This window comes from Scyliorhinus canicula, chromosome 2 (assembly GCF_902713615.1).
Source record: "Scyliorhinus canicula chromosome 2, sScyCan1.1, whole genome shotgun sequence".
Classification (NCBI taxonomy): domain Eukaryota; kingdom Metazoa; phylum Chordata; class Chondrichthyes; order Carcharhiniformes; family Scyliorhinidae; genus Scyliorhinus; species Scyliorhinus canicula.
The window spans coordinates 285,143,910-285,170,073 of NC_052147.1; the positions used below are offsets into that span (position 1 = coordinate 285,143,910).

Sequence of the window (26,164 nt, forward strand, 5' to 3'; positions counted from 1 at the left end):
GGTCTGCGTGGGTTTCCTCCGGGTGCTCTGGTTTCCTCCCACAAGTCCCAAGATGTGCGGGTTAGGTGGATTGGTCCCGCTAAATTGCCCTGTAGTGTTCAACCGTGGAGGTGGGGTTATTGGGTAATGGGGTTGGGGTGAGGGGCGTGAGCATAGGTCGGGTTCTCTTTCGGGGAAGGGGGGGGGGGGGCGATGAAGACCTGATGGGCCGAACGGTTTCCTTCTGCACTGCAGGGATTCTACTGACGCTAAAGGTGCCCGTCACACACGTCAAGGAGCAAGGTACGTACAACTCCACTTGTGACATCTCTGATCACACCCTGACTTCCCAGCCATGACACCGACATCGTCTCAGGAATCTGCAACAATCTACGGGAGTTTGCTAATACAGGTTGAGTCACTGCTGATTGGCATTTTCAATTATGTAATCTATTACAACATTCGTCCCACTAACAGAACGCCCAGTTCTTTTTGACAGGATAAGCCTCTGTTTTTTGTTTCGGGTATAAAGCCGGCAAACATTGTAGAAACCATCAAGCTGCCCTCATGTTTTGGTGTCTTCCACGCTGGCAAAGAAAATAATTTAATCAGCCTCAAGACAGTCAGGAATTCGAGAACATTTAACAGAATGGTATGTGGGTTTTATTCTGCAGTTCAACTGAATCGGTCACTTCAGCAGGTTTTTGTACAATATATGACGGAGGGTTGCTGTGAACTTTACATTTATTTATCTGCTGTCCCCTCCTAACTCTCTGCCCGAGGCATCTATGGACTGAATTTACAATAATAATGTAATACATTAATAATGGAACAAAAGCGAAATGTTTGATGTGCAGGCAATCTGGAGGCTGGGTAATAGAATATGGGGTTTGGGGCATTCAATAAAAAACTTACTCCTTGTCCAGATACCAAATCTGAAATTTATATCAAAAAATAGAATTAGAGCAATATGCAGCGTTTTCTTATCATGCTTTATTATCGTTTTCTTATCATGCTTTATTATCGTTTTCAACATAAAGGATAGCTTTAAATGTGGTTTCCGAGTTAGGTAAATCATTTCTAAACATGGAATACAATAACTGGGGTACCTTGGGCGAGATTCTGCGTTGGTCAACAGCAAAATCGGGGAACGCGATTGGGCGGAGCGCCGAATTCTTGGCGGGCACTAATTTGACACCAAATCGCGATTCTCCGTCACCTCGAGAGCAGCATCATTGCGTTTCGGAACGCAGGTACAGTAAATGCTGTTTGCATGTCATTAGCGGGCCTGGCCCGGGATTCTCCGGGTCCTCCGCGATTCTCCGGGTCCGATGGGCCGAGCTCCCGACGCCGCGGTTCACTTGTGCTTTTAAAAATTGTGAAACAGGCGTTGTGGCTGCTGAGGGAGGGGGGGCGGTGGGAGACAGAGAGGTGCGACTGTGGGCTGCCAGGCCTGGACACTGGCTGCACTGGCTGGGGGGTGGGGGGTAGGGGGGGGAGGGCGCTGCCAGGGCTGCAGTGGGGGGAGGGCGGGGTGCCCAAGGGACAGGCCGTGAGGCTGGGGCGGTGTCCAGGAACGGACCGCCATTACTGCGGCCGCCTTGCTGCGCACACCCACTGACCGCCCCTGGTTCTGCAGAATAACACCGACCGCATGGGTGCCCCCAGTACCACACCCCACACTCCCCCATGCCTCCCACCACCCAACCAGGCGCCACCCGCTGGCGGGGCTTCAGGCCCACTCAAGGGCGACGTCCACTGCAGCCCTTATGGGGGTGCTGGACGGGGGTCACGCAGCGTACCATTGGCAGTGCCAGCTGGCAGTACCCCTGGCTGCAGGGAAGGGCGCCAGGGCCAGAGGCTCCCATGGTGGAGCGTGCAGCAGCGGCTGTGCTGCAGAGGAACAGGAGGCAGCCACTGAGGCTGGAGAGCCGGTCGCCCAACAGGCCGAGGAGGAGGAGGTGCCAAAGAGCAGCTACCATGAGGCCTTGTGTGTACCGGCACTGCCTGTCATTGGAGGAGCTGCCGGGCCGGGCGGAGACTCCGTGTGTACCGGCACTGCCTGTCATTGGAGGAGCTGCCGGACCGGGCGGAGACTCCGTGTGTACCGGCACAGCCTGTCATTGGAGGAGCTGCCGGGCCGGGCGGAGACTCCGTGTGTACCGGCACAGCCTGTCATTGGAGGAGCTGCCGGACCGGGCGGAGACTCCGTGTGTACCGGCACTGCCTGTCATTGGAGGAGCTGCCGGACCGGGCATGCCGTCGGAGACTCCGGCTGAGCAGGGGGACAATGCGATATACCTGCCAGATCATGGCAGACTGGGAACTGCGGCGGTATGGGGGAGGACACCCGCTCCCGGTGACCATCAAGGTGACGGTTGCCCTGAACCTTTACTCCATGGGGTCCTGCCAGGTGCTGGGTGGGGACCTGTCCGGGATCTCACAGACCTCGGTACACAGGTGCATCCGCACGGCCCCGGCGGCCCTATATACCCAGGTGGAGCAATGGGCCTCAGGAAGCAGACGTCAGGATCGATGGAGACCAATTCTTCTTTTCGTATCGGACCGCCCCATACGGAGTTACTGCGGTGGCCACTGCTGAAAGGCTGATGGGTCGGAGAAATTGCACCCGCCTTGGTATGACCTTTCCCGATAGCAGTGCAAAAGGGCGGCACAACCAGGAGCAGCAGGGGCAATGTCCACTCGACGCCGACCATCTCGACACTCCGGACCCGGTGACGCGGTGTTTGAGTGAAACTTTGTAGAGATGCTGAGAGGCTCTCTGGAGATATCCTCCACCAGGCTGGGTCGCTTTCTTACCGTGTACAAGCCCAGGGTTGTATCAGGCACCTTGATCACATTGGGTCCAGCTGAGAAACTCTTCCAAAACTTCCTCATCCACAAAGTTCCTTCTCGAGCAGAACCTGCTGCCGCACACAGGCCACAGGAGAGCCGCAAGGGGGTCGAGATGCTGACATGGGAGAGGCTATCGAGACGGATTCAGGGATGGAGAAGCAAGCATCAGAGGTGTCCGATGGGGAGCCCACGGTACCAGAGCCTCAGGCACCGCCGTCACCGCGTCGTTGATGGCAGAAGCGACGTTTACATTCATGATGCTCTCCGCCCAATCCAGCACCTCGGACACGCGGTGCCCCAGACGGGCGCCCAGAGAGTCCGGCGCCTTCCTGCGCTGCAGACTTTGGAAGATTCTTTGGAATTTCATGGGGTGGGAAGAATTAACCATCCCGTGAACCTTGCAGGGTATGAGCGAGCTCCCCCGAGTAAGGGGCGAGGAACCTGTAACTAAGTCTGCCATTGTATAAATAGAGTTGGCCAGTACTCTATTGTAGGCAGCAGCAGGGTAGCACTGTGGTTAGCACTGTTGCTTCACAGCTCCCGGGTCCCAGGTTCGATTCCCGGCTTGGGTCACTGCCTGTGCGGGTCTACACGTTCTCCCCGTGTCTGTGTGGGTTTCCTCCGGGTGCTCCGGTTTCCTCCCACAGTCCAAAGACGTACAGGTTAGGTGGATTGGTCATGATAAATTGCCCTTAGTGTCCAAAAATGTTGGGGGGGGGGGTTACTGGGTTATGGGGATAGGGTGGAGGTGTGGGCTTCAGTAAGGTGCTCTTTCCAAGGGCCGGTGCAGACTCGATGGGCCGAATGGCCTCCTTCTGCACTGTAAATTCTATGAAACCTATGTCATGCGACTGTCCCTTCAAGAAACGTTTTGGTCTTCTCACATGACATCAGTAATGTCATTGTGTGGGTGGAGCTGGGCTGTGGCTCTGTGGGTTTTAGTTTTGTTTGAATTTTTTGGACAGGATTTGAACTGCACAGGTTGAAAGATGTGTCTCTCTATCTTCATTTTAAAAGCTGTTACCAGACTACTTAATAACTTAAAAGAGATAGTTGCTTTCTTAAAGGAATTCAACCCTGTTGTTTGAACAGGGGAACAGAGTATCGCTAACAAGTCTTATACCAGGAAGAATACCAGGAAGTGGGCTGGACCACACCTTTGAAAGGGGGTTTCTGGTTTTACTTGGATTTTGTTATTGAATTGGAACAGTTAAAGGGGGGCGTTCAGTAAGGGTGATACATCTATCTATCTATCTATCTATCTATCTATCTATCTATCTATCTATCTATCTATCTATCTATCTATCTATCTATCTATCTATCTATCTATCTATCTATCTATCTATCTGTCTGTCTGTCTGTCTGTCTATCTATCTATCTATCTATCTATCTATCTATCTATCTATCTATCTATCTATCTACAGTTTGTGGGGTCTTTATGTTTGTAGTTGATAAAAATACTTACTGTGTGTGTTTATACAAATGTTAACTAAATTTGTGGAATAAACTTTGTTTTTGACTAAAAGCGTCTGAGGCCTCTGTTGAATAACACTTGAAAGGCAAGGTCTTGTGCTCATCGTAAACAATAAACAGTTGTAGGTCAGGTAAACTCCGTAATATACCTTGGAGTTTTCTAAACCCTGGCCCAGAACACCTATGACAGCAAGGTAGCATTGTAGGGCAGCACGGTAGCATTGTAGGGCAGCACGGTAGCATTGTGGATAGCACAATCGCTTCACAGCTCCAGGGTCCCAGGTTCGATTCCGGCTTGGGTCACTGTCTGTGCGGAGTCTGCACATCCTCCCCGTGTGTGCGTGGGTTTCCTCCGGGTGCTCCGGTTTCCTCCCACAGTCTAAAGATGTGTAAATTAGGTGGATTGGCCATGCTAAATTGCCCTTAGTGTCTAAAATTGCCCTTAGTGTTGGGTGGGGTTACTGGGTTATGGGGATAGGGTGGAGGTGTTAACCTTGGGTAGGGTGCTCTTTCCTGGAGCCGATGCAGACTCGATGGGCCGAATGGCCTCCTTCTGCACTGTCACCCAGTCAGATTGCAGTGACACAGGGTGAAGGAATTGGGACCGTCGCCAAGAAAATGAGCTCTCACCTGCATGAAGATCACCTGTTGCCATATAACAGTAGCGCATGGAGAGAGAAGAACCCCTCTCATTTCATAAAAATGACCCAAGATCAGATGAACCATGTCAAAGACGGCTTGCATGCAGCCGATGACCCACTGCACTATGGGCAGTCCGTGCAAATCCGTCAGCTTCCTCTGTTGGCTTGTTTCTGGCAAAAGGAAACGAGATTGAGCTGTCTGTCTCTGTACAGAGGACCTCAGGGGAACAACACGCTGCAAATTGCAAAATGGTGCACATCTCTGCAGTGGCAGGCTAGAGGGAGCCAGACGTACACAAGTTAAGAGCCACGGTCACATTGTCAATCACAGGCAATGTAGTCCATCCCTTCTCACAGGCTGGATTTGTGGCTGCTACAGCCGGCAACTAGAGCCACAGCCTCTTGAGTGAAGCCAAGATGTTGCAAGCATTGGAACTTGCTGAAGCTAAGGGAGGGGAATTGCTTCATAAAGAGCCTCAGTGAAGATGATTTCCTGGTGAAAGCCCCTGTGTCCCCCCCTCTACTTCTCCTCAATCACACTCAGTTCTAACAGGAAGGCTGACTTCGCTTTCCCTGTCCAGGAGTAACTTGTTTCTGCAGACGTTTCTAATTGAAGAGAAAATTAGTTCAGCAGGAGCCAGAACACATCCCTGTAGACTATTGAAACTTTAGGCAAGCATATCAGCACGGTAGGTCAAGTGGCTAGCACTGTGGCTTCATGGCGCCAGGGTCCCAGGTTCGATTCCCGGCTTGGGTCACTGTCTGTGCGGAGTCTGCACGTTCTCCCCGTGTCTGCGTGGGTTTCCTCCGGGTGCTCCGGTTTCCTCCCACAGTCCAAAGACGTGCAGGTTAGGTGGACTGACCATGACAAATTGCCCTTAGTGTCCAAAAAGGTTAGGAGGGGTTATTGGGTTACGGGGATAGGGTGGAAGTGAGGGCTTAAGTGGGTCGGTGCAGACTCGATGGGCCGAATGGCCTCCTTCTGCACTGTATGTTCTATAGCAAAGCTGAAAATGCACACACAATGGCATTAACAACCTGGAGAAATAATCCAATGGCTAATTTGTCGGTGGCACAGTGGTTAGCACTGCTGCTTCACAGCGATAATGACCCGGGTTCAATTCCGGCCTTGGGTCACTGCCTCTGTGGAGTTTGCACATTCTCCCCGTGTCTGTGCACGGGGGCACGAGTTAACGGAAATAAAACGGAGTCCCGTTTTTGTTTAGAACATTGAACATACAGTGCAGAAGGAGGCCATTCGGCCTATCGAGTTGGTGCGACCCACTTAAGCCTTCACTTCCACCCTATCCCCGTAACCCAATAACGCCTCCTAACCTTTTTGGTCACAAAGGGCAATTTATCACGGCCAATCCACCTAACCTGCACATCTTTGGACTGTGGGAGGAAACCGGAGCACCCGGAGGAAACCCACGCAGACACGGGGAGAACGTGCAGACTCTGCACAGACAGTGATCCAGCGGGGAATCGAACCTGGGACCCTGGCTCTGTGAAGCCACAGTGCTAATCGCTTGTGCTGTCGTGCTGCCCTATGGGTTTAGCCGGTGAGCACCGAGACGGCCCCGTTATTAACCAGGACTCGGTGAGGAATGCCCCATCGGTGTCCCGCTGAGACTCATTCCCTGCACTAACGATGCTGGATCCGCCTCAGGCCCGACATCTGCTGTCTCCTGTCAGCATGATGTGTCTGACACATGAACAATTCCTGTCAGACGATGCTCATTCCAGCAACTGCACAGTCGTCACACTGTTTCTATTCTAGGCAATGATTATACATGGCTTGGCGTATCTATCTTAATTGGACCCTTCTGTCTCAGCAGTACCTCATCATTTGGCATCTCAGCAGATTGTCTTGCTCGCCTTCACCACACCCTTTTTCTCAGGGTCACGACCTTCAACCTCCTGACCAAGATTAATGTCTCCCACTTCTGTGGCGTTTGCACTTTCTCCCCCGCATCTGCGTGGGTTTCCTCCGGGTGCTCCGGTTTCCTCCCACAGTCCAAAGATGTGCAGGTGAGGTGGGGTTACGTAGATAGGGAGGGGGAGTGGGCCGAGGTGGTGTGCTCTGTCAGAGGGTTGGTGCAGACTCAATGGGCCGAATAGCCATTTCTGCGACATGGGGATTCTGTGACTCTATTCTATGCTCTCACTGAGGTCCACACCTGACAATCTCCCACACTGGTCAAGACCCCTCTTCCTACTCAGTGTTACAGATGGGCATCTACCTCAGGCACCCTCTTTAGCCTTCCCGATGGGAGAAATCATGAGGCCCATGGATCACCTGAACGTCCTGTGTGCAAACCTTCCTGGGGTGGGGGCGGGAGGGGGTGGATGAGGAATGGCCTGTGAGGACACCGCTGTAACAACACATGCCGGAGGTGGGCAGACTGCTGAGCTCTGAAACCTTCGGCCCATCTCCCAGATGCAGTCCACCTGCTAGCCCTCTCCGTGAGTGCCTTGGAATTCACACAATGGTGAGCTCACTATGGGAAGGGTTAACTCGTGAGTGCCAATCGGTGGCACCAGCTTACATCACAACTGAGTAAGTGGGCATAATTGGCTCAATTATCAAAGGTAAGGAATGTGAATAGGCATCATGGCTGGCAGAGGGGAAGGAGGCAAAGGACTGGGGAAAGACAGAGAAAGGCACCGCTGTGATGTCCTTTGTGTTGCTTATTCAGGATGGTTGGCGCAGTGTCTACAAAGACCACAGAATAGCTTTTACTTAAACAAAGCTATTATTTTATTTACATACTCAACTGGATTCAACACTTAATCCTTTTAGAATACAGAATTGATCAACAACATCTAACTACACTCAACTATTGCTAATCTCACTACTGGTATAAACTATAATCTAACCTTCTCACACTAACGGCTCTGGTGATCTTCACTACCTATCTCCTGCATACAATCCTCCCCTAAAGTCTAGCATCACTGTCTTATATAGTTGTACCTACAGCTCCCCTTAGTGGCTATTCTTGATGCTACATTAACCCTTGTCATGCTGATAGTTATGATAATACCACAAACGCCAAGGGCGCGATTATCCGCTCCCGGGACAAATCGGGAGGGCCGTCGTGAACTCGGCCGAGTTTCACGACGGCCTCGGAGGCCGCTCCTCGCCCCCTATTCTCCCCTCCCGGCGGGGCTGGGAGCGGAGCTCCGTAACTCTCGGCCGCTGGGCGGTGTGCCGAGAGTGATGCGACGGTGGTGCCTATGTGACATCAGCCGCGCATGCGCAGATTGGCCAGCTCCAACCCCGCATGTGCGGCTGACGTCACGACGGCTGACGGCTCGAACCCGCGCATGCGCGGTGGCCGTCTTTCCCCTCAGCCGCCCCGCAAGACGTGGCGGCTTGACCTTGCGGGGTGGCGGAGGGGGAATAGTGCGTCCGATTGAGACGCCGGCCCGACGATCGGTGGGCACCGATCGCGGGCCTGTCCCCTCCCGAGCACAGTCGTGGTGCTCATTCCCCACCAGGCCCCCTACAAGCCCCAAACGGGCATCTCACGGCGATTTCACGACCGCAGCGAACCGCCGCCGCCGTCGTGAACCGGTCAGGAATGTCAGGCCGCTCGGCCCATCCAGGTCGGAGAATCGCCTGTCGCCGTGAAAAACGATTCTTCCGAGCGGGGGTTGGGAGAATCACGGGGGGCGCCTGGGGGTCGTGAAATTAGTCGGGGGGCCCTCCCGCGATTCTCCAACGCAGCGTGGGGAGCGGAGAATCGCGCCCCAAGTATTTTAAGATGGCATCCAGGGCATCACTAACCCTGCCCTCCCCCTGACGTCTGGCTCACCATGGCGAGTCAAGCAGATTTTGGACATGACCCACGAGGAGACATGTGGGGTGCTGAAGGATTTCCTGGCGGATGCGATAAGGGACGCAGTGACCGACACTGAGCACGCCAATCATAAGACAGTCACCACCATGGACGTGATGTATGCTGTAGAAACTGCAGGGCCACACCCACCATAAACTCATGGCTGAGCAAATCGGCCCAATTCTAACAAAACCCCCTTGGAGCCGAGTGGTGTGGTCAGCGAAATGGCAATCCACTGGCCAAGAGCAATGACCAGGTGTTCCAGGCCGGAAGCCCACCACAATAGAAGGTCAAATTTGAATTCAAAACAATTGTTCTGTGGCAGGAATGGATGAACTGAAAGATTTTTGAGTTTGCTTCGGCATCACATATACCAAAATTGGTAACAATACAGAGAAGATCAGAATGGCCCCCGGAACAGGGGCTGTTTAGCACACTGGGCTAAATCGCTGGCTTTGAAAGCAGACCAAACAGGCCAGCAGCACAGTTCGATTCCTGCAACAGCCTCCCCGAACAGGCGCCGGAATGTGGCGACTAGGGGTTTTTCACAGTAACTTCATTGAAGCCTACTCGTGACAATAAGCAATTTTCATTTTTTTCATTTTTTTCACAGGAATGACTGACATCGGAACAGACATAGAATATAAAAGCAGGAGGAGGCCATTCGGCCCATCGAGCCTGCTCTGCCATTCATCATGATCATGGTTCATCAGGTTTAGTATCCTGATCCCACCTTCTTCCCCATATCCTTTGATCCCTTTAGCCCCAAGAGCTGTATCTAATTCCTTCTTGAAATTACAGAACGTTTTGGCCTCAACTACTTTCTGTGGGAGTGAATTCCACAGATTCACCACTCTCTCTGGGTGAAGAAATTTCTCCTCATCGCAGTCCTAAAAGGTTTACCCCTTATCCTCAAACTATAGCCCCTAGTTCTGGACTCCCCCACCATCGGGAACATTCTTTCTGGGGCAGCACGGTAGGGGCAGCAGGGTAGCATGGTGGTTAGCATAAATGCTTCACAGCTCCAGGGTCCCAGGTTCGATTCCCGGCTGGGTCACTGTCTGTGCGGAGTCTGCACGTCCTCCCCGTGTGTGCGTGGGTTTCCTCCGGGTGCTCCGGTTTCCTCCCACAGTCCAAAGATGTGCGGGTTAGGTGGATTGGCCATGCTAAATTGCCCGTAGTGTCCTAAAAAGTAAGGTTAAGGGGGGGGGGGGGTTGTTGGGTTACGGGAACAGGGTGGATACGTGGGTTTGAGTAGGGTGATCATTGCTCGGCACAACATTGAGGGCCGAAGGGCTTGTTCTGTGCTGTACTGTTCTATGTTCTATGAATCTACCCTGTCTAATCCTGTTAGAATTTTATAAGTTTCTATGAGATCCCCTCTCACTCTTCTGAACTCCAATCAATATAATCCTAACCGATTTAGTCTCTCCTCATGTGACAGTCCCGCCATCCCAGGAATCAGCCTGGTAAACCTTCGCTGCTCTCCCTCCATAGCAAGAACATCCGTCCTCAGATAAGGACACCCAAACTGCCCACAATTGCAAATTCGTGAAGCATTCCATATTTTTGCTCTTCATGTTCACGGACACTGATGATCTGTGGTGGATGGGCGAGTGCCAGGCTGTGTACTCTGCCGCGTCCTCTGCCAGGATTACTGGTCCAAGTGTTCCGAGCTCCGGGTGGGTCTGCGGCAGACAGACGCTCTCCCGGAGGAGCAGCACCAGCCTCCTCTACTGGCGTTCCATCTTTGCCTGGCTGAAGAATCCTGATAGATAATGGCGACCCGGGCAGCACGGTGGCGCAGTGGGTTAGCCCTGCGGCCTCACGGCGCCGAGGTCCCAGGTTCAATCCCGGCTCTGGGTCACTGTCCGTGTGGAGTTTGCACATTCTCCCCGTGTTTGAGTGGATTTCGCCCCCACAACCCAAAGATGTGCAGGGTAGGTGGATTGGCCATGCTAAATTGCCCCTTAATTGGAAAAAATGGATTGGGTACTCGAAATTTATAAAATAAGAAGATAATGGCGACCTGCGAACTACCCCTCAGAGATGATGTCGGCAAGTTGTAAACGTTAACTGGAGAGGATTGAATATACAATGGGGTTACAGCGGATTGCTCATTAATGCTTTGTTAATGTGTTGAAATGAGGTTCCTGATCTTCTTGGGTGAGGCTTTATTTTGGCACTAGCGGTGGGGGTGGGGGGGGGGGGGTGTGCGTGGTACAGACACAGGGAATATATGTAAGCGAGATCTCACCTGCACAATATCATGGCCAGAATGTTTCCCTCTTGTTATGGGCCAGGGAGAACCCCAAAGTGTATCAAGGAGTTCACCTGACCCACAATGTTTAATAGATGTTGGTTGTGGGGAGCACACGGCCCACTCTACAGGTGTGGTACAGCAGAGAACTAAGAGTATTTTTAATCAAAAAAACAATGTTTATTTATGAAACCAGTTAACACTTTATAACCCCACAGGAAACACCTTAACAACTATCAACACCAAACTTCCCCACAGATACAATATTCTATAAGTAACCCTTAACCTTCCCTTGCAACATCCATAAGACAAATACCATCTTCAGCACAGACATCAGGAGCGAGATTCTCCAATCCCGCAGCAGAGTGTCCACGCCGTCGTAAACGCTGGGAGTACTAATTCTGGCCCCTATAGGGGGCCAGCACGGCGCTGAAGCGGTTCACGCCGCTCCAGCTGCCAATCGCGGTGCAAACTGTGCGCCGTGGGTTCCGCGCATGCGCAGTGGCACCGGCGCCAACCCGCGCATGCGCGGTGGCCTCCCTCAGCGCGCTAGCCCCGATGCTACATGGCGCGGGAGTTCAGGGGCCGGCGCGGAAGAAAAGAGGCCGGGGAAGCGAGAGGCCGGCCCGCCGATTGGTGGGCCCTGAGCGCGGGCCAGGCCCCATTGGAGCCCCCCCCCCCCCGGGGTCAGAGCCCCCCTCCACCAATTACGTGCCGGCGTAGGGGCGGCGTGGCACGGCCATGGGGATACTCCGGCCTGGCCCCGGGCTGGGAGAATCCTGCCCTAGGTTTAAATTCTCCACTGAGAGCAGTTATCACTTTGAAATGACCCAAATGAACACTCTTTAGCTTGTAGAGATATCCATACACATATGCTGGCTTTCAAGGCAGCTCTTCCCTCTGAAAAACAAAACTAAACACACCCTGTAGCTGCCAGCTCAAAAGCAAAAGTGAATGACAGACAGCCCAGCTCCACCCACTCTCTGACATCACTGCAGCTATTTGATAAACACCCATTTCTTAAAGGTACTCTCCCATGACACTATGTGACTGAAAGTTATTGTAATTGCTTGCTCAATATTCGACGCATTAATTTTCTCTTTGGGAAGGTAGTGATGCTGCGGTATTGTCGCTGGCCTGGGAATCAAGGTTCGAATCCTACCACGGCAGGTAGTGAAACTAGAATTCAATAAAAATCTGGAATTAAGAGTCTAATGATGACCATGAAACCATTGCCGATTGTTGCAAAAACCCATCTGGTTCACGAATGTCCTTTAGGGAAGGGGAAATCTGCCGTCCTTACCCGGTCTGGCCTACATGTGACTCCAGATCCACAGCAATGTGGTTGACTCTTAAATGCCCCCAGGGATGGGCAATAAATGCTGGCCTACCCAGCGGCGCCCACATCCCAAGAACAAATAAATGTTTAGCACAAATCTGCACCTTAGCTTAATTATCATGAACTGATTTAATTATTGTCTCTTTCAGGTGTTTGACTTGGAAAATATCTCTGATATTTTTGACAATTATGACAATTATTCTGACTACGAGGTAACCCTGGAGATGGCCCCTTGTATAAAAGGAGGTAGTATTCATTCAATCAACGTGGTGAGTGCAGTTGTCTATAGCCTGGCGTGTTTCCTCGCTGTGACTGGGAACATGGTTGTAATGGTCGTCATATTTTACAATCGACACAAGTTATCATCCACAGACATCTACCTGCTTCATCTGGCAGTAGCAGATCTCCTATTCGCCGTGACCTTGCCCTTTTGGGCAGTGGATGCCATATCTGGCTGGGTGTTTGGCAATGCCATGTGCAAGGTCATCAGCCTGTTGCAGGAAGTTAACTTTTACAGTGGGATTCTGTTACTGGCTTGTATCAGTGTCAATCGCTATCTATCCATCGTCTACTCCATAAAGAACCACCAGCAGAAGAGACCATTTCTAATCCAGCTGGTCTGTGTTGCTGTCTGGGTCTTGGCCATTCTTCTGTCTTTGCCTATTCTGTACAAGGGTGAATATATTCTACCTGATATCGACAGAACCATGTGTTATGAAATACTCAGCGGTGAATCAGCTGAAACATGGAGAATAACCACCAGGTTTCTGAGGCACATTATTGGGTTCCTCGTTCCACTGACTGTGATGATCTTCTGCTACAGTGCGACGATTTGGAGACTGTGTGAAACGAGGGGGTTCCAGAAACAGAAAGCCATGAAAGTCATCATCGCGGTGGTGCTGGCCTTCCTCTTCTGTTGGCTCCCGCACAATATCACCGTGTTCATCGACACGCTGATGAGGGCCAAACTCATTGTTGACAGTTGTGACAGGCGCAATCATATCGACGGGGCTCTGTCTGCAACCCAAACCTTGGGATTCCTGCACAGCTGCATCAACCCAATCCTGTACGCATTCATCGGGGTGAAATTCAGGAACAACCTGGTCAGATTCTTGGCGAGTGTGGGATTGATTAAGCAAAGTGCCACACCACAGTACATGAGATCAGTATCCTCTTCATCTGTATCTGGACTCACTGAGACTACAATATAGGCTCTCTGCAAATGGACAAAATGGGCAGGCCAATGAGAAAGTTGACAGCTGAAAAATATGAAAAGAGAAATGGAATGAAGCTCCGAGAAATGTAATCAATGAACATTGTTTTGCATGTTCCAGTGCATGTTGCAGTTCTGAACACAGTAAATAAACCTTTTTCTGGGTGATTCTTATTCTTGAGCTGTAGATACTCACGAGGCGGATGAAACACGTGCTTATGTCAGTTTCTTTAGCTTAATTTTCCTGGAATAGGTCGCTTGCTTGAAGCAGTGGCCCAAGGGGCAGCATTCTGCATCAAGCATGGCCGAGCAGGGCAGCACTCTGCATCAAGCATGGCCGAGCAGGGCAGCACTCTGCATCAAGCATGGCCGAGCAGGGCAGCACTCTGCATCAAGCATGGCCGAGCAGGGCAGCACTCTGCATCAAGCATGGCCGAGCCGGGCAGCACTCTGCATCAAGCATGGCCGAGCAGGGCAGCACTCTGCATCAAGCATGGCCGAGCAGGGCAGCACTCTGCATCAAGCATGGCCGAGCCGGGCAGCACTCTGCATCAAGCATGGCCGAGCAGGGCAGCACTCTGCATCAAGCATGGCCGAGCAGGGCAGCACTCTGCATCAAGCATGGCCGAGCAGGGGACTTCCACTCTCTCCATCAACCATGGGTGCATTGGAAGGATTCATAGGTCAACAATCAATCTGTTTGGCCATGTTAGAAATGCACCTTCTGGGACCATTAAGTCCTGGAAAGGGAGTTGAACCCCAACATCGTGGCTCAGAGATTGCTTCACGAGATCTCGTCCCCAGATGCTTTATCGTGCTGTTACTCAAAGCATGACGGTCAGAAATAAAGTTTGAGCTTTTGCAGTGTGTCTCATAGATTTATAGAATTTACAGCGCAGAAGGAGGCCATTCGGCCCATCGAGTCTGCACCGGCTTTCGGAAAGAGCACCCGGCCCAACCCCACACGTCCACCCTATCCCCATAACCCAGTAACTCCACCCCACACTAAGGGCGTCTGTGTGTTTGGCTCATATAAAACCTTTACTGAATCCAGTCCTGAATTCAGCTGGTGATATCACCGTCCAGCGACTCTACCCACCTGAGAGTCTGCGTCTGTTATTGTGGGATAAGGACAGGTGTATACTTTGCTGCGATATGTTCTAGTCAAACCTGTGGTGACACTTACTGTACATCCAAACATATTCAGAGTGCTCATTGGGCACTGGGAATTTGGGACTGTACCATAGGAGTCGAATACAAAACCCAGCAATTTCACATACATATGTACGACACGCATCTTGGATGAGCAAATACCGATTTTGAACAAATTCCAGTAGCTATTCAGAATCTATTCAGGAAACTAATAGATTAAGTAAATGGAAAAACTTGACATTCAATGGCATTACCCTCTCTGAATCCTCCACTATCAACAACCTAGGGGGGGGGTCACCATTGACTAGAAACTGATCTGGACACAGCCACATTAATACTGTGGCCTGGGTGACTGCAGTTCCAACAACAGTCAAAAAGCTCGACAGCGTCCAGGCCAAAGCTATACATTTAATTGCTCCCCCTTCCACAAATATGGGGCAGCATGGTAACACAGTGGTTAGCACTGTTGCTCCACAGTGCCAGGGACCCGGGTTCGATCCCCGGCTTGGGTCACTGTCTGTGCGGAGTCAGCACGTTCTCCCCGTGTCTGCGTGGGTTTCCTCCGGGTGCTCCGGTTTCCTCCCACAAGTCCCGAAAGACGTGCTGTTAGGTGAATTGGACATTCTGAATTCTCCCTCTGTGTACCCGAACAGGCGCCGGAATGTGGTGACTAGGGGCTTTTCACAGTAACTTCATTGCAGTGTTAATGTAAGCCTACTTGTGACACTAATAAAGATTATAATACTATCATTATTATACATTCACTGCCTCCACCACTGAGCACTGTATCATCTACAAGACTCACTGCAGGAACTAACCAAGGGTCCTTAGGCAGCACCATCCAAACACACAACCTAATAATAATCATCTTTATTATTCACGATTGGCGGCAGTGACTATTGGGGTTCCGCAGGGATCTGTGCTGGGACCCCAACTGTTCACATTATATATTAATGATTTGGACGAGGGAACTAAATGTAATATCTCCAAATTTGCAGATGATGCAAAGTTGGGTGGGAGGGTGAGCTGTGAGGAGGATGCAGAGATGTTTCAGCAGGATTTGGACAGGCTGAGTGAGTGGGTACACGCATGGCAGACACAGTATAATCTGGATCAATGTGAGGTTATCCACTTTGGTAGCAAAAATAGGCAGGCAGATTATTATTTGAATGGGTGTAAATTGAGAGAGGTGGATACTCAGCAAGACCTTGGTGTCCTCATGCATCAGTCGCTGAAAGTAAGCGCGCAGGTACAGCCGGCAGTAAAGAAGGCAAATGGTATGTTGGCCTTCATAGCGAGAGGATTTGAGTATTGGAATAGAGATGTTTTACTGCAATTGTATAGGGCCTGGGTGAGGCCCCACCTGGAATATTGTGGGCAGTTTTGGTGTCCTTATCTGAGGAAGGATGTTGTTGCTATGGAGGGAGTGCAGCGAAGGTTTACCAGGCTGATTCCTGGGATGGTGGGACTGTCATATGATCTGATAGGAGAGACTGAGTTAGTTAGGATTATATTGATTGGAGTTTAGAAGAGTGAGAGGGGATCTCATAGAAACTCACAAAATTCTAACAGGATTAGACAGGGTAGATTCAGAAAGAATGTTCCCGATGGTGGGGAGTCTAGAACTAGGGGTCATAAGGTGAGGGGACTGAGGTGAGGAGAAATTTCTTCACCCAGAGAGTGGTGAATCTGTGGAATCCACCACCACAGAAAGTAGTGGAGGCCAAAACATTGTGTAATTTTTTTTTTTAATAAACAATTTTATTGAGGTAGTTTTTGGCTTTGTAAACAGTTACAGACATCAACAGAAAGAAAGCAAAAAAGGTAAAAATGTGCAAACATCCATGTACATTCAATACTTCAATCGTAACATACTGCACAAGCCCGCTCCTCTCCCACCGGTACTACCCGCCATTTTATCCCTCCTACTCTATTCTACTCCCCACCCCCCCTGCTGACGCTCACTCTCCCGCAAATAAGTCAATAAATGGTTGCCACCTCCGGGCGAACCCCTGTACAGATCCCCTCAAGGCGAACTTAATTTTTTCCATACCCAGGAAACTCGACATGTCCGCAAGCCACAACTCAGTCTTCGGGGGCTTTGAGTCCCTCCACGCCAATAGTATTCGTCGCCGGGCTATCAGGGAAGCAAAGGCCAAAACATCGGCCTATTTCTCCCCCTGGACTCCCGGGTCTTCCGAAACCCCAAAAATTGCCACCCCTGGACCCATCGCCACCCTTGTTTTTAGCACCCAGGACATGACGCCCGCAAATCCCTCCCAGTACCCCCTCAGCTTAGGGCATGCCCAAAACATGTGAATGTGGTTCGCTGGTCCTCCCGCGCACCTAGTGCATTTCTACTCTATCCCAAAGAATTTGCTCATCCGAGCCACCGTCATGTGGTCCCGGTGAACAACCTTAAATTGAATCAGCCCGAGCCTAGCACATGTCGCAGTCGAATTTACCCTACTCAGGGCCTCTGCCCACAGCCCATCCTCCATTTCCCCGCCTAGCTCCTCCTCCCATTTAAGTTTCAGTTCCTCCGTCTGGGCCCCTTCCTCCCTCATGAGCACCTTATAAATACCCGAGACTCTACCCTACCCTCCCCTTCTTCCCCCCTAGAGACTATTCTGTCTAGGATCCCCATTGGCGGGAGGCGTGGGAAAGATGGGACCTGTCTACGAACAAAGTCCCGCAACTGTAGGTACCTAAAATCATTTCCCCTTACCAGCCCAAATTTCTCCTCCAAGCTCCTCAAACTCGCAAAGCTCCCTTCCAGGAACATATCGCCCACCCTTCCCACCCCCGCCTGCCGCCATACTCAAAACCCCCCATCCATACTCCCGGGGGCAAACCGATGGTTGTCGCAGATTGGCGCCCAGACAGACGCCCCCATCTCCCCTACATGCCTCCGCCACTGGCCCCATATCCACAGGGTCGCCACCACTACCGGGCTGGTGGAGTACTTGGCCGGCGGCAGCGGTAGAGGAGCCGTGACCAGGGCTGCCAAGCTGGAGCCCCTGCACGAAGCCGCCTCCACCCGCTCCCAGATAGACCCCGTACCCACCATCCACTTCCTTATCATAGCGATGTTGGCCGCCCAGTAATAATTAATCAGACTCGGCAAAGCCAGCCCTCCCTCGCTGCGGTTCCTCTCCAGCATCGCCTTCTTCACCCGCGGGGATTTTCCCACCCAGACAAAGCTCATGATCAGCCCGTTAACTCTTTTGAAGAAGGACTGTGGTGCAAAGATCGGGAGGCACTGAAAAATAAACAGAAATCGAGGGAGGATTGTCATCTTTACAGTCTCTTCGGATCCCGGCCCTGGGTCACTGTGAGGAGTTTGCACATTCTCCCCGTGTCTGCGTGGGTTTCACCCCCACAACCCAAAGATGTGCAGGTTAGGTGGATTGGCCACGTTAAATTGCCCCTTAATTGGAAAAAATGAATTGGATATTCTAAATTTATTAAAAAAAAAAAAAAAATCTTTACAGTCTGCACCCTCCCTGCCAGCGACAGCGGGAGTGTATCCCATCTCCGAAACTCTTCCTTCATTTGCTCCACCACCCTGGCCAAATTTAACTTGTGCAGCCTGCCCCAGTCTCGTGCCACCTGGATTCCCAAATACCGGAAATTTTCCTCAACCAGCCTAAACGGTAGCCCTCTCAATCTGTTCTCCTGGCCCCTTGCCTGGACCACAAACATTTCACTCTTGGCCGTATTTAATTTGTATCCTGAGAACTGGCCGAACTTCCTCAACATTCCCAGTATACTTCCCATCCCGGCCACTGGGTCCGACACGTACAGGAGCAGGTCATCTGCGTAAAGAGAAACCCTGTGTTCAACCCCGCCCCTCACCATCCCCTTCCAACCCTCTGCGGCTCTCAGCGCAATCGCCAGCGGCTCTATGGCCAGCGCAAACAGCAGCGGGGAGAGCGGGGAGAGCGGGCAGCCCTGCCTGGTCCCTCGGTACAACCTAAAGTACTCCGACACTTCTCTGTTGGTCCTGACGCTGGCCCTCGGGGCCTGATATAATAATTTGATCCAATCCACCAATCCCTCCCCGAACCCAAACCGTCCGAGCACCTCCCATAGATAGTCCCACTCCACCCGGTCAAAGGCCTTCTCGGCGTCCATTGCCACCACTACCTCCACCTCCCTACCCGCCGGGGGCATCATTATCACATTAAGTAATCTCCTCAGGTTGGCCGCCAGCTGCCTACCTTTCACGAACCCAGTTTGGTCCTCCCCAATCACCTCCGGTACGCAGTCCTCCATTCTACCCGCCAGTACCTTTACCAGGAGCTTGGCGTCAACATTAATCAGGGAGATTGGCCTGTAGGACCCGCACACCTCCGGGTCTTTACCCCGCTTCAATATCAGAGATATGGTGGCTTGTGACATTGTCGGCGGCAGGGTCCCTTTGTCCCTCGCCAAGACCGGGCCCACCAGCTCAGAAAACTCCCTATAGAACTCTACTGGGTATCCATCCGGCCCCGGGGACTTCCCCGACTGCATGGCCTTTAGGCCCCCCAATACCTCCTCTACTCTAATCGGGGCCCCCAGCTCATCCACTCGCCCCCACCTACTGTTGGGAAGGTTAACCCGTCCAGAAACCTTTTCATCTCCTCCGGTTCTTCCGGCGGCTCCGAAGTATACAGCTTGTAATAGAAGTCCTGGAATATCTTATTCAATCCTGCCGGGTCCTCCACTCTGCACCCCTCCCCATCCATCACTCTACCTATTTCCCTGGCCGCCTCCCTCCTCCTGAGTTGCTGCGCTAACAGTCTGCTAGCCTTTTCCCCATGCTCGTACACCACTCCCCTCGCCTTCCTAAGCTGTTCCACGGCCCTACTTGTGGATAGTGCCCCCAGTTCCGCCTGTAGTCTCTGCCTCTCCCTGAGTAAAACCTCCCCCGGGGACTCCGCGTGTTCTTCATCTATCCGACACATTTCCCTGACCAATCTATCCATCTCTGCCCTGTCTACCTTGGCTCTGTGGGCCCCAATTGAAATCAGCTCCCCCCGCACTACTGCCTTTAGCGCCTCCCACAGGGTCGCCGCTGAGACCTCCCCCGTGTCATTCACCTGCAGGTAATTTTGCATACACCTCCGAAGCCTCTCACAGATCCCCTCCTCCGACAGCAGTCCCACGTCTAGCCTCCATTGCGGGCGTTGATAACTCGCTCCCCCTAACTGCAGGTCCACCCAATGCGGGGCATGGTCTGAGATAGTAATTGCCGAGTATTCCGTGTTCTTTACCTCCTCCCTACAGTCCCCGCTTAGTACGAAGAAATCTATCCTAGAATATACTTTTTGGACGTGCGAGTAAAACGAGTAGCCCCTTCCTGTTGGCTGTCCCTCTCTCCAGGGGTCCACTGCCCCCATTTGCTCCATAAACCCTTTCCGTTCCCTTGCCATTGCTCAGAGTCTACCCGTTCTGGGACACGACCGATCCAAAGTCGGGTCAAGGACCATGTTAAAGTCCCCCCCCCATTATTAGCCTGCGAGAGTCCAGGTCCGGGATCTTCCCCAGCACTCTTTTAATGAAGTCCACGTCATCCCAGTTCGGGGCATATATATTCACCAGCACCACTCTTCTCCCCTCCAGTCTGCCCCGTACCATCAGGTATCTGCCCCCCCTGTCTGCGGATATGCCCTCCGCCTCAAATTGCACCCGCTTGTTGATCATGATTGCCACCCCCCTGGACTTCGAGTCCAAGTCCGAGTGGAAGACCTGGCTAATCCAGCCCTTCCTTAGCCTGGTCTGGTCAGACACTTTCAGATGTGTCTCCTGCAACATAATTACGTCCGCCCTCAGAGCCCGCAAGTGCGCGAACACCCGCGCTCTCTTAACCGGCCCATTCAGTCCCTTGACGTTCCAGGTGATCAGCCTGGTCGGGGGGCACAACCCACCACCCCCACCCCGCCGATCAGCCATAGCCTTTCTCGGGCCGGCCCCCGGCCCGTGCGTCGCGCCATTCCTGGCTCGCCTCTTGGCTGCCTCCACCCTCGACCTCCTTTCCAGTGCCTATTTCAAGTCCCTCCCACGTCAGCAGAACAACCCCCCGCCAACCACATCCCCCGATACCCCCCCCCCTGCCATCCACTGGCTGTGATCTCCCCCCCCCCCACCTGACTCCCTTGACTAGCCAATCTGCTAGCCCGGTGACTCAACACTCCGGCGCCTTCCTGTCTCATTCCCATTGTTTCCCCGTCCTCCTCCCCACTCCCCGGCGCCCCATCCCCCTCTCCAGCCCACTGGAGCAAGCCGGCTCCAGTGTCCTCCGCGAGCTGCACCAAAAGTACAAATCAGCCCAAAAAGGAAAAAACAGAAAAAAGAGGAAAAAACAAAAACATGAGACCCCCCCCCCCCCCCCCCCCCCCCCCCAAACCAATGTCCATGAACAAAGGAAAGAGTCCCAGATGTTCCGCTTGGCACCTTTGGCCCAGCAAACCGTTGAACAGCAGTCGAGGCCCATTCGGTGTATCTTCCCACGGTAATCCTCGGGCCCTAATTCGCGTCCGTGGGACCTCTTTTCGGGACCAGCCCCTGATCCCTCGCAAAATCCATCGCTTCTTTGGGCTCTGAGAAGTAGTGGTGTTGACCCTGGTGCGTGACCCATAGGCGAGCCGGGAACAGCAGACCAAACGTCACGTGCTTCTTCAACAGCACCTCCTTGACATTCTTAAAGGCTGCTCGCCGCCGAGCCACCTCCTGGCTTAGGTCTTGGTAAATGCGGAGAACACTGTTGTTCCACGTGCTGCTCCTGGCGCTCTTTGCCCACCGCAGCACCCGCTCCTTGTCCACGAACCTGTTGAACCTAATCACCATCGGGTGGGGGGGTCCGCCCAGCCGCCCCTGCCTTGCCTGCACTCTGTGCGCCCCCTCCAGCTCCGGCGGTCGCGGAAAGGCTTCGGCCCCATCAGCTGCTTCAGCAGGTCTGCTACAAACGCTGCAGCATCAGCTCCCTCCGCCCCCTCCGGGAGGCCGACCATCCTCAGATTGTTCCTGCGGACTCTATTCTCCAGCTCCTCCACTCTGTCCAGCAGTCTTCTCTGCCGCTCTTTCAGCCCGTCAACTTCTAGCGCTGCAACCGTTTGCGCATCCGCCTGCTCCTCCACCGCCTCTCCCAGCTCCTCAACTTTAACATCCTGCGCATCCAGCCTCTGGTCCAGCTGATCCACCGCTTTCTGAAGTGGGTCCAAGTTGTCCCGCTTCAGCGACTCAAAACTGTTTTTCATCTCCTGGAGCATGAAAGGTCCGTGTGTCCGCCATCTTAAGTTCCAGGTCAGCTTCCTCTGCTCCTTGCCTCTGTCCCTTTCTCTCTCTCTTCCTCTGCTTCTTGGCCTCCCACGGTTCCATCGATTGCAGCCCGCTCTCCAGCACTTCTGCGGCCGCCTTTTTGACGCTCCGTGGTCCGGCTATCGCGGGGAATCAGCCCCAAAGCCCCGCCGGAGTGAGAGCCCGCCGAATGTGCGGCTCACTCAAACATCGCCGCCACCGGAAGTCCAACATTGTGTAATTTTAAGCAGAAATGAGATCTAGCTCTTGGGGAAATATAGGGGGAAGGCGGGATCAGGGATCAGGGTATTGGACTTGATGATCAGCCTCGAAGCAGGCTCGAAGGGCCGAATGGCCACCTCTTGCTTCTATTTTCTATGTATTAAAAGAAAAGGCGAGGAAGACAGACAATTAGGGCCACGCCCTGGCGGCTTCCACTGTGGCAAGTCAAAATGTATCATGGAAAGTTGCTGATACATCATGTCAGTCCCAGGAACACAGTAAGTATTTGTAGCCACAACAGTTGAAAGTTCTTGTGCAAATACAACAGAGGGAGGAGACAGATATGAAATGAAAATTGCTTATTGTCACGAGTAGGCTTCAATGAAGTTACTGAGAAAAGCCCCTAGTCGCCACATTCCGGCACCTGTTCGGGGAGGCTGGTACGGGAATTGAACCGTGCTGCTGGCCTGCCTTGGTCTGCTTTAAAAGCCAGCGATTTAGCCGAGTGAGCTAAACCAGCCCCTGGGTATTAGGGTATGAATATTAGGGCATGAAGGGGAAGATAGACCCTAGTGTTTCCAAGAGCCCATTAAAGGACATTGCATTCTCCTGGACACATTGAAACTAGGAGCAGGAGGAGGCCATTCAGCCCCTCGAGCCCTGCCCCACCATTCAATATGATCATGGCTGACCATGCAAATTCAGTATCCCACTCCCACTTTCTCTCCATACCCCTCGATCCCTTTAGCCGCAAGGGACAATCCAGCTCCCTCTTGAATATATCCAATGAATCGGCCCCAACAGCTTTCTGTGGTGGAGAATTCCACAAGTTCACAACTCTCTGAGAGAAGAAGTTCTTCCTCAGCTCCGTCCTGAATGGCTGACCCCTTCTTCTTAGACTGTGACCCCTAGTTCTGGACGTTTCCAACATCGGGAACATTCTTCCCATATCCAGCCTGTTCAGTCCCATCAGGATTTTAATGTTTCTATGGGATCCCCTCTCATTCTCCTAAACTCCAGTCAGTACAAGCCCAGCCGATCCAGTCTTTCTCCATCTGTCAGTCCTGCCATCCCGGGAATTAGTCTGGGAACCTTCGCTGGACACCCTCAATAGCAGGAATGTCCTTCCTCAAACTAGGAGACCAAAACTGCCACAATACTCAAGCTGTGGCCTCACCCAGGCCCTGTATAACTGCAGCAAGATATCCCTGCTCCTATACTCAAATCCTCTTGCTGTGAAGGTCAGCATGCCATTAGCTTCCCTCACCGCCTGCTGTACCTGCATGCCAACCCTCACTGCCTGCTGTACCTGCATGCCAACCCTCACCGCCTGCTGTACCTGCATGCCAACCCTCACCGCCTGCTGTACCTGCATGCCAACCCTCACCGCCTGCTGTACCTGCATGCCAACCCTCACTGCCTGCTGTACCTGCATCCCAACCCTCACCGCCTGCTGTACCTGCATCCCAACCCTCACCGCCTGCTGTACATGACAACCCTCACCGCCTGCTGTACCTGCATCCCAACCCTCACCGCCTGCTGTACCTGCATCCCACCCCTCACCACCTGCTGTACCTGCATGCCAACCCTCACCGCCTGCTGTACCTGCATGCCAACCCTCACCGCCTGCTGTACCTGCATGCCAACCCTCACCGCCTGCTGTACCTGCATCCCAACCCTCACCGCCTGCTGTACCTGCATGCCAACCTTCACCGCCTGCTGTACCTGCATCCCAACCCTCACCGCCTGCTGTACCTGCATGCCAACCTTCAGCGATTGTTCCACCGTGACACCCAGGTCTGGTTACACTTCCCCTTTTCCTGAACTGCCCATTCAGATAATAATCTGACTTCCTGTTTTTGCCACCAAAGTGGATAACCTCACATTTACCCACATTATATTACATTTGCCAAGTATTTGCCCACTCAGCCAGCCTGTCCAAGTCACCCTGCAGCCTCTCTGCATCCTCCTCACAGTGTACACTGCCACCCAACTTAGTGTCGTCTGGAGATATTGCAATTCCTTCGTCCAAATCATTCATGTATATTGTGAAGAGCTGGGGTCCCAGCACTGAACCCCGCGGTACCCCACTAGTCACTGCCTGCCACTCTGAAAAATGAAAATGAAAATGAAAATCGCTTATTGTCACAAGTAGGCTTCAAATTAACTTACTGTGAAAAGCCCCTAGTCGCCACATTCCGGTGCCTGTTCGGGGAGGCTGCTACGGGAATTGAACCGTGCTGCTGGCCTGCCTTAGTCTGCTTTCAAAGCCAGCAATTTAGCCCTGTGCTAAACAGCCCCTTTAGGACCCGTTTATTCTCACTCTCTGAGCAAAGAACAAAGAACAAAGAAAAGTACAGCACAGGAACAGGCCCTTCGGCCCTCTAAGCCCGTGCTGACCATGCTGCCCGTCTAAACTAAAATCTTCTACACTTCCTGAGTCCATATCCCTCTATTCCCATCCTATTCATGTATTTGTCAAGATACCTCTTAAATGTCACTATCGTCCCTGCTTCCACCACCTCCTCCGGCAGCGAGTTCCAGGCGCCTACTACCCTCTGTGTAAAAAACTTGCCTCATACCTTAAACCTATGCCCCCAAGTAATTGACCCCTCTACCCTGGGGAGAAGCCTCTGACTATCCACTCTGTCTATGCCCCTCATAATTTTGTAGACCTCTTTCAGGTCGCCCCTCAACCTCCGTCGTTCCAGTGAGAATAAACCGAGTTTATTCAACCGCTCCTCATAGCTAATGCCCTCCATACCAGGCAACATCCTGGTAAATCTCTTCTGCACCCTCTCTAAAGCCTCCACATCCTTCTGGTAGTGTGGCGACCAGAATTGAACACAAAACTCCAAATGTGGCCTAACTAAGGTTCTATACGGCTGCAACGTGACTTGCCAATTCTTATACTCAACGCCCCAGCCAATGAAGGCAAGCCGTATGCCTTCTTGACTACCTTCTCCACCTGTGTTGCCCCTTTCAGTGACCTGTGGACCTGTACACCTAGATCTCTCTGACTCTCAATACTCTTGAGGGTTCTACCATTCACTATATATTCTCTAGCTGCATTAGACCTTCCAAAATGCATTACCTCACATTTGTCCGGATTAAACTCCATCTGCCATCTCTCCGCCCACGTCTCCAAATGATCTAAATCCTGCTGTATCCTCTGACAATCCTCATCGCTATTCGCAATTCCACCAACCTTTGTGTCGTCTGCAAACTTACTAATCAGACCAGTTACATTTTCCTTCAAATCATTTATATATACTACGAACAGCAAAGGTCCCAGCACTGATGCCTGTGGAACACCACTAGTCACAGCCCTCCAATCAGAAAAGCACCCTTCCATTGCTACTTTCTGCCTTCTATGACCTAGCCAGTTCTGTATCCATCTTGCCAGCTCACCTCTGATCCCGTGTGACTTCACCTTTTGTGCCAGTTTGTCATGAGGGACCTTGTCAAAGGCCTTACTGAAGTCCATATAGACAACACCCACTGTCCTACCTGCATCAATCATCTTTGTGACCTCTTCGAAAAACTCTATCAAGTTAGTGAGACACAACCTCCCCTTCACAAAACCGTGCTGCCTCTCACTAATACGTCCACTTGCTTCCAAATGGGAGTAGATCCTGTCTCGAAGAATTCTCTCCAGCAATTTCCCTACCACTGACGTAAGGCTCACCAGCCTGTAGTTCCCTGGATTATCCTTGCTACCCTTCTTAAACAAAGGAACAACATTGGCCATTCTCCAGTCCTCCGGGACATCACCTGAAGACAGTGAGGATCCAAAGATTTCTGTCAAGGCCTCAGCAATTTCCTCTCTAGCCTCCTTCAGTATTCTGGGGTAGATCCCATCAGGCCCTGGGGACTTATCTACCGTAATATTTTTCAAGAAGC

At 52.2% G+C, this 26,164-nt stretch overlaps 1 protein-coding gene across 2 annotated transcripts; it reads left to right on the forward strand.

Annotated features, from left to right (window-relative positions):
- The first annotated feature begins 439 nt into the window (after positions 1 to 439).
- On the forward strand, positions 440 to 13,771 carry LOC119962224 (C-X-C chemokine receptor type 2-like). 2 transcript variants are annotated; one of them, XM_038790206.1, is made up of 3 exons: positions 475 to 631; positions 9,405 to 9,504; positions 12,540 to 13,771. In XM_038790206.1, the coding sequence occupies exons 2-3, from the start codon at positions 9,487 to 9,489 to the stop codon at positions 13,599 to 13,601; spliced, it is 1,080 nt and encodes a 359-aa protein (XP_038646134.1). In that variant the 5' UTR covers positions 475 to 631; positions 9,405 to 9,486; the 3' UTR covers positions 13,602 to 13,771. The 2 variants fall into 2 exon arrangements, with proteins under 2 accessions (XP_038646135.1, XP_038646134.1); XM_038790207.1 differs by lacking the exon at positions 9,405 to 9,504 and having other exon boundaries at positions 440 to 631.
- The last annotated feature ends 12,393 nt before the right edge of the window (positions 13,772 to 26,164 follow it).